Source organism: Mytilus californianus, unplaced genomic scaffold (assembly GCF_021869535.1).
Source record: "Mytilus californianus isolate M0D057914Y unplaced genomic scaffold, xbMytCali1.0.p SCAF_9, whole genome shotgun sequence".
NCBI lineage: Eukaryota > Metazoa > Mollusca > Bivalvia > Mytilida > Mytilidae > Mytilus > Mytilus californianus.
Genome location: NW_026262745.1, coordinates 71,702,003 through 71,711,091, shown reverse-complemented (window position 1 = coordinate 71,711,091; position 9,089 = coordinate 71,702,003). Strand labels below are relative to the sequence as shown.

The 9,089-nt window shown below is 29.2% G+C and overlaps 1 protein-coding gene across 1 annotated transcript; it reads right to left on the bottom strand.

Annotated features, from left to right (window-relative positions):
- Positions 1–5,251: 5,251 nt before the first annotated feature.
- On the bottom strand, positions 5,252–8,612 carry LOC127715444 (uncharacterized). The gene is made up of 2 exons (XM_052221484.1): positions 8,079–8,612; positions 5,252–6,459 (listed from the first exon to the last, which is right to left on the bottom strand). The coding sequence occupies exon 2, from the start codon at positions 6,331–6,333 to the stop codon at positions 5,257–5,259; it is 1,077 nt and encodes a 358-aa protein (XP_052077444.1). The 5' UTR covers positions 6,334–6,459; positions 8,079–8,612; the 3' UTR covers positions 5,252–5,256.
- Between the last annotated feature and the right edge of the window lie 477 nt (positions 8,613–9,089).

The following is a 9,089-nucleotide window of genomic DNA, read 5'->3' as shown; positions in this document are numbered from 1 at the left end:
GACTTACTGGTATTTTTACCAAATTGTATTTTACAAACTCATACATGTACTTAATCGTAATATGATTAAGTAGCATTAATATATAAGATTACCTGCAAATCTGTATTACCAAAATTATCATTCATGAAAAAAACTAACATACATGTTTGGCTTTATATTTGTTCACATATATAACCTGCATTATATTCAATATTTAAATTTATGCATTTATTAATTTCAGGTACCAAGAAAAACACTTTGAAGCTAAGAAGAAATTGCTTGCAGCTAAATTGGTTGAAAATTGGACATTTTGAAGATTTAAAAAAGTACCTTACATATTTACATGGTGATTTATTCATTCAATTAGGTTTCTACTATCAATAATTATTTTTCTTGCACAAGTATCGATTATTGTCATATAGGGGAGGTAACTTCACTTTAACGAAATAGTTTTATTTGATACACTCATACATGATACATAAGATGAATTATAAACATTTTTTTGTATAAAAGATGGGAGATATTTATATTTTTTCATTGAGTAAACTAGTTTGAATGAATACATGTAAAGTTGATATTATAAATGTGAAATTATATAGCTTTCAAGATAGATGACAAATTGCCTGTAGTTCAACAGCTTTCAATCAATAAGTCAAAATGTGTATGTTAATAAATGATTTTAATGATTTGCTATACACATGTATATATTTATAAATGAAATTATAAGTTTTAGATTTTTCTACTTTATTTTAAATGACAATTACAGGCATAGTTGAAATTGAAATTATAATATTAACTGGTGATTCGTAATTTAAAATTATTCTGATTATAAATATTTTTTAGGTCAGAAATCTTATATACATGTATTATTTGTATTCAACAAGATAGTATTTTATGTTATTTTTAAGTTATGACAATAGTTATTTTGATGGACAGTATAACTAATTTTGTGTGTACTATGTATCATTTGTTAGTTCTAAAAACATATTTCAATGAAGTAAATGCATTTGCAAATAAATCTTCTTTGAAAAGTTTTATCTTAATTTAGCTTAATGGTATTGTAATTCATTACGCTATCACACATTTTTATCAACCATTATCTACATAAGATTTCAAATTCAAAACCTCCTTTATGATGAATAAAAGTATCCCATCTAGAAATAAAACATGTTAACATAGCTTTAACAACAGAGTAGAATTGATAAAGGACATACTTGACTCTTCTGATCTAGGGGAAGTAACTCAAACATTTTTAATTCAATGTAATTATTTAATTTGCAAGGTTTTTTAAGTACAATTATGGAGTTGTATGCGATTTACAATGTTGGGGCGTGAAAATATCTGTGTATTATGCATACTCATAGTATAATCTGATGGGTGACTGTATGTGTCATATGCTAGTTATAACAAAATATATATCAATGACAGTAAAATTTATTTGCTATGTACTTTTATCTGCATTAAGTTTGATAGTACAAAATGAATTGTAAGTGATTAATTTGTAACATATTTTATCTGTCTTGTCTACATAAGATATCAAATTTAGAACCTCATTTATGATAAATACAAATAGCCTAACTCAAAATAATCCATGTAAACATAGCTTTGATATCAAGGACGTTCTGTTCTTCTCTGATCTAGGGGAAGTAACTCCTTTTTTTATAATTGTTTGTTATAACATTTTGGTATGGTGAGATTTATGTCATTGTTTTAATATGATTTTTGTTCATATATATCAAATAATTTTCCCAAAATGTACAAATAAGATTTCATTCTACTCACTGAAACAGTCTTATCTTTATTTATCTTCACATTCATTGCTTTTAGCTGACTTTTTTTCTCACAATTTCCAAACATTCTTGATATTTCAAATGAAAAGAAGATCTAAGTATAATAAGCATTTGAATATTTGTATTTGCTTGTTTTTTTCTATTGGCTGAAAGGTCATGTAAAGTTAATATCTGATTTACAGTATTGGTAATTCCATAAAATATGCTTTTACACAGGTCTTTCTTTAAAAAAAATGTCCCACTGATTACAGGACTTTTTTATTTAATGAAAACTATACTGACTATACTGACGAGGTTATTTCTGATTTTTTTCTTTTAATTGTTTTATTGATGAGTACACACAAATTTGTCAGAATATTCAACTGTGCCATGTCAACCGAATTTATTTAAGTATTAAAGAGAGACAACTCCAAAACTCATGTTCTATATTGTGATTTGTTGATAGAATTAATTTAATGAAGTTCAAATGAAAAGATGTTTTATGTTGTTTCAGATGAATGGCTTACAATGCAGTCAGATCTAGCTGGTATGTATTCTAAAATGAAGTTATAACTGTTGTGGCTAGTAATTAAATTAGAACTTTACTTTGTTGTTTTATTCTTATTATTTCTTACAAAGAAAAAAAAAGACGCTAGTTGATGTTGATGGCATATTTGTATAAAGAACAGGGCAGATGTGTGGTAAATTTCAGCAAGACAACAACAATCATTCCAAAAAATGCAAGAAAAACATATAAATTACAGGGTATATATTGGAAGAAAACTAAACAAGTACATGTATTTTAATATAGTACTGCTTTCATTTTATCATTTCGTGTTCCTAAGAGTGTGTTTATATGGTTAAGTTTCAAGACAAGTGGCCGGTAAACTACTTTTTTACCCTTAAATAACAATATGTTTGCAAGTACAAAACATAATGTGGAATTCAACAGAATATTAACCAGGCAAAGTAACCCGCCTGCTTGAATGAAAAGGTATATACATTTTATGGATTCAAACCCATAGTATCTATATTGTATACATTATACATAGAATCTTAAGCAAATATCTATATAATGTTTGATTAAAATTTCTTAAATGTCTAATATAGTGAAGATTAAATTGAAATAAACTTTGAAAATAGGTATTTATATTTGCTTAAATGCACATAAATTTTAAGTAAAATGAAGACTAAATTGAACTATTCTTGCTAAAATTAAGAATTTATGCAAATATAAATTCATTTAAACTTACTTATACATTAAATTTAAGCTAGCTTAAAGGATGATTTAAACCACAATTAAATGTAGGAATTTAATTAATAGATTAAATTCAAATTAAACCACAATTAAAGGTGAAATTTAAACGATAAATAAACTTAAAGTATACATTTAAAATGAGAATTTATCTATAGTTTATCAAGGGTATAATTACAAATTAAATATATAGTTTCATGCAGTGGGAACATTTTATGATTGATAATACTTTGGCTGAAAGGGTTGCGAGAAATTTCTTGGATAATGAATCTTGTGTTATTACATCAACTCAATAGCAGAAACCATCGGTGTCTTTACTTTCCTGTCAGATGGATTAGAATTTTAGGCAATGTTCACTATGGACAAGTTTTTTTTATGTTTTTCTAAATCCAGTATGACACATTTTGAAATCATTATCTTATGTTTTTATTTCAGAAAATATGACTAATAAAACTACCCATACATACATTAACACTGTGGATTCATACCACATTTGCATATATATTATACAAAGGATGCAAGCATTAATTTCAGTTTTTTTGAAAATGTTTAGATGTCTAATGCTATGCATGTCTCTCCTGCTATGCGAATCCTGACTCGGTGAAATGTCATGATAGGGTAAAGAAAGCCATTGGTAGATTAAAATATTATTTCAAATATTCCATAGAATTTAATGTACATTCAGACACACCATGCAATACAACATAATACAATAACATATCAATAAGACATTGAAGAAAATACTATGCATGGCATAGATTATACAAAAAATCAATATACAATCATAGCAAGACATTTTAAAGTATTAGACGAAAGCATGATATTTTTTTTATAATTCAATATTGATACATTTCATGAAAACAAGAATCCTTTCATTTTGAAAGTACAAAGTTGAAGAGCATTGTAGACCCAAATTCCTAAACGTTTTGCCCAATACTGCTGAAGAACTCGATTCTTGTGTAGAAAATCCTTAGTGTTTTGGACAAACTTTGTAAACTGTAAAATCAATCAGCAGAAAAACATGAAACCCTTTTTAAAATCCAGCAGGTTTAATCCACTATTTTCTACATAAGGAAATGTCTGTAGTAAGTCAGGAATTTGACAGGTTTTTTTCATTTGTTGATGTGTTTAAGCTTACCATTTTGCCTTTTGATAAGGGACTTTTCGATTTGAATTTTCCGTGTAGCTTGGAATTTACTTTTTACATTATTTTCATGTTTGAATTCAAAGCGAATAAATAAATTTATACATAGATGACCAATATCAAATTTATACAGATAAATACCGCACAATAAAAATATAAATAATACGCAATGCGTGTATAGATAATGATAAACATTAAAAGCTTTAAAAAAGGACCTGTACTCAGACGATAAAAATACATGAGTATAAGTTTTACTGATACAACTACATATACGCTTTTTGAAGACATCAAGTTCTCATAAATATCTATATAATGATGCGTAACAGGAAAAGATAATTCCCATCTAAATTCACAGAGGATACATTACAAACATGAAACATGAGTTAGAATACATCAGCAGAATAGACCATTTTGAACGCCAATTTTGTAAACATATTTTTATATTTCATCGTCACCCACTTGTAGGTTCTTTCAAATCTAATTAAGTAAAAGAAAATGACGGTTCAACAAAAACATTACAATTTCCCTTCAAAACTGAATGATATCCATACGTCCTACTTAGAGAAGATAACTGCATAAGAAACCAGCTTCATAAATACAAATATAAACAAAATTTATTAATTGCAAATATTTAATTCTCTAACGCATTATTATGTGTTTCATTTTAAAAGGCTTTCAGTCTCCTCTTTTTATATTATTTCCGTATTTCCATGAAAAAAAATCAGTTATGTGTTGTTGATTTAGGAATTAATCTTATATTCTATCATTCTTATTTTTAAGGGCCAACGAGCCTAAAAATCATTAAATTTCAATGTCGGTATTCTCTGCTTAGATTTTATTTGCTGCTTTTATCATTTTTGGTTATAACTAGATGATAAAAGTAATTACACACTTCTCTCAACTAAACAAAGTTACACAAAAGTTTAAAATGATTTCCATTTTTTTTTTATTTACTTGCAGGTGAATATCTAGTCTACACTCAAATTTAAAATGCATTTTTTCATTTTAAATTGTAACAAATTTTTGTACTATTATTTAGAGTTATTCAATGTTAAACTACATATTTGTTAAATCTATATTTCCTTTTGGAATTATAAATAAAATATTTCCTAATGATAGTCCATGTGTTTATTTCTTGTATTTTCGCTGGAAGATATAACAATATCCTTTGCATTAACTTTTTCAATATAAAATTCAGGAGATATTTCGTGAAATGGCTCAAACTGAAAAAAATAATAGCTATACCCCGAAAAATTATTAAGTACGTATAGTTCAATACGACCATTTCTGTTGAAATGTAAAAGTAAGCCTATATGGTTTCCTACAACAATCCGATTCATACCAGAATCATCTGAAAGACAGAAGCCAGTCGTGCGAACAAAACCAAGGAAGTAATTAACTTCACACTTGGTACATTCTAAAAGTTTAGTTTCTTCGAATTTACTATTTTTATATTCCCGAAGGCCGATCTTAAAAAATGTATTACCATCATTTGAGCCGACAAAATCAATGTCAATCATTGTTTGAAAAGTATTGGAGATTTCAAATTTTTTAGGACGTGTATAAATGAAAGGATTTCCAGAACTCTTGCTTGTATATGTGCCACCGAGCATTTTATTAGATATTGTTTTGTTTTCGTAAGATATGAATAATTTTGGATGCAATGTTTGTCGATCAAATCCAATTTTATTTGTTTGTATAGTAATTGAAACAGTTATTACTTCCGAATGATACGCGGCAAAAACAGGCCATAATGGAATTTTGAATTCTATAAGCTGTGCTCTGTGTACCTCGATCATGGTGTTATCTTTTGCAGATTTAGCTAGAATAACAAAGGTCGAATCCTTAGGTCGATAACTCATTGAAAATTGCCCTTTAACAAATGTGGAATTAGTTTCACTCTTTAATATTGCTTCACTTTGAAGGTCTTTGCCAGTCCCTGTTTTAAGGCAAACACCAAATATATTTTGACAGTTGAAAGCACTGACAGAAAAATATGACGGATACAATACTTCCCTACTAATGCTGTCTTCTACCAATCCAAATTCAAAACTAATTGATTTAACATATTTATCTTTATCCTGTGACCATGGTGACGGTAAATGCTTTTTGTTAAATTTTATAGAAAATCCAATTGGGCCTTTTTTTTCCAAAAAGGAAAGAGGTGTTTGCAAAAACACCTTCATATTTAAAGAGTCTTCCTGTTGAACCACACGACATATTTTTCAAAGGTTTTGTAGAAACAGATTGATTATCAGCTGATTGGCATACAAACTGACTGTCCACTATGGTGTTAAACTTGAGTCTAGTAGCTGCAATAAACAAAAGGCTCGACATTTAAAACATAATTGAATATATTTGATTTAGTTAAAATTCGAAAAGTCCCCTGAATTTATTTCCGATTTGACATTTTCTAAAAGCCTTTGAATTTATAATAAAATACAGTGTCACAGCTTCGTGTATTTCACAAGAAGCTGTAGCAGCATTATGTCATATTCTGGACGTATAACCGAATTGTTCTTCTTAAAGATGGTTAGATTTTGACAAACATTAGTACCATTCAAGAAATTATGACTAAAAACACAATCAACCTATGCAACAATTTTGTCGGAAGGATAAACTAATCATAAATACCAGGCATAAAATGTTGTACGCCAGACGCGCGTTTCGTAAACAAAAACTCATTAATGACACTCGAGACAGAAAAGTTACAAAAGCCAAATAAAGTACGAATTTGAAGAGAACTGAGGACCGGGAATGCCGAAAGGTTTTGCCAAAACAGCTGATGAAATATATGTAGAAATCCTTAGTATCTCGAAAAAGGAAAAATTTTGTAAACAGTTTCATCTGGTGCAGTAAAATTGATACCATTACTGTTATTAATTTATAATCATGACCGATAATTCATGTTAACACATAGTGATGACTACTGGGCTAATTATAACCACACAATGCATTGTCAGGCGGATACTAGTTAGTTCCTTTTGATTAATTATGGATTTCGAAAGTAATTGTTAAAAAAGATTTAAGATTTCAGATAATGTATGTATCAAACCTGTCATGAACAGTAATGAACGTCACTTCATAACATTTGAATTTTATGGATTTATGGTAAAATTGTTAACCTAATCATTCAATCATATATAAGGGTCTGTATTGTAAGGTTAATTAATTTCCATTACATTTGAATTTAGACACTGTGACACACTTAGTAGAATTGAAAAAAAATTGTTCAGAGAACAGTCGAATAATTTTTTCAAACCTTTGAAATTAACATTGTTTATAAGAAAAACGAAGGTTTACATAATTATTTCCAGTTTACAGAAGGTTACCTCCGGTGTCACAATATACCTTAGTTTTACACTGGTCTCAGAATATATAGTGTTGCTCTGTACTTTTCCTCATATAAAGTGTAAACACAACAACGGGGAGGCATCTTGTAAAAACAAATTAACGCGCTAACAAAAATAAGTGTTCTGTTAAGCAGGGTCGTTTTAAAAATTGCATCAACTTTACGAAAAGCATTGATTAAATGTTTTGTAGACTTATTACAAAATAAATATTACATCAAGAAAACACATAATGAGGAATATTAAAAATGTTATGATCAGAGGTCCTCTGAAGTTATTTTCACTCTCGATCCCCCATGTTTTGATAAGTAGATATATTCAAAAATCAGTAATTGCTAATTTCAAAAATAAACACTCCCGGTACTCAAAGATGTCCATTGTTGAGAACAATATACCTTTAGTCTGATATTTGATTTTGTCAGTTTTTATGATTTTTTTATGAACAGTTTGAATCAACATTAGAGTTTTATATTTTTGCTAAACTTTTTAAGATGTTTTTCGCTTTATTGTTTTCTTGTGTTGTGCTGTTTTATTGGTGCATACTCAAAATTTTCTTCGATGTTGAATATCAAATTACTTACGGTTGTCATGTTCTTTTATTCGAAGTCGTATCAATATTATTTCATGTATAACTAAGATCATAACAAGGACCACTATGATATGCCATATTGTGTCTCTAAATCCTATCACGTATCCCTGAATTTGTTCTAATTGACCATGAACATGTTCAGTTTGCATAAAATGACCCCTGTTCAAGTGTCTGACATCTTGAAGCATTTGTCCAATGTGCATTTCGTAAAGTTGCTCTTCACCAGGCTGTATAGCATTCTCTGCATTCACGGGATTGATAATTAGTTGTTGTCTCAGCATTAAAGGATATTTCGTAATCATGCAAATAAAGGCAACCACATATGAGACAGTCTGTTTCCCGTATTGGCTTGAATATCTGAACAACATTCCTACATTTTTTCCAATTGTGCTGATTGTATTTTGGGTGGTTCCCTGCAAATATAACTAACAACGGTATTTTTTCACAGAAAAAAAAACTATATGTGATAAACACTACGAAAAAATTTCGCTAACCTTGTTTTTTTTTGGTAATAAATTACAATAAGGATTCGTTCGTTTGCTTTTTAATCCTTAAGATTGATACGTTCCGATCGTCATATTCACAATCCCGTCATCATTATTCCCGACTGTCGCCTAGTGAATTAGTGCAACATTCCAGCAGCGCCTGCATACGGAGTACATATCTCCCAACTGCTACGATATTCCCGGGCTTGTATTTCCTATCATGATTTCCTTGATAGAGGGTTGCTGCTCACTAGGAAGCTATTATACCAAGAGTTCCAAATGGTAAAGTTGAAATCATCCCTTCGTAAATTTTACGGACGAGTTGTTTGACCGTTATGGAATATCCGTTTCACAGATGATATAGGATAATTATGTTCCTTATGTTGTAACTACAATTCCATTCCCTTTTCACGAACGTGACCTACCGAATTAGACTATTTACCAGGTTTGTAATAACACGAGCAACACGACGGTTGCCACATGTCGAGCAGGATCTGCTTACCCTTCCGCAGCACCTG

Excerpts from the sequence above, each read along its gene's own strand:
- LOC127715444 (XM_052221484.1), bottom strand. The coding sequence starts at position 6,333 with ATGAAGGTGTTTTTGCAAACACCTCTTTCCTTTTTGGAAAAAAAAGGC.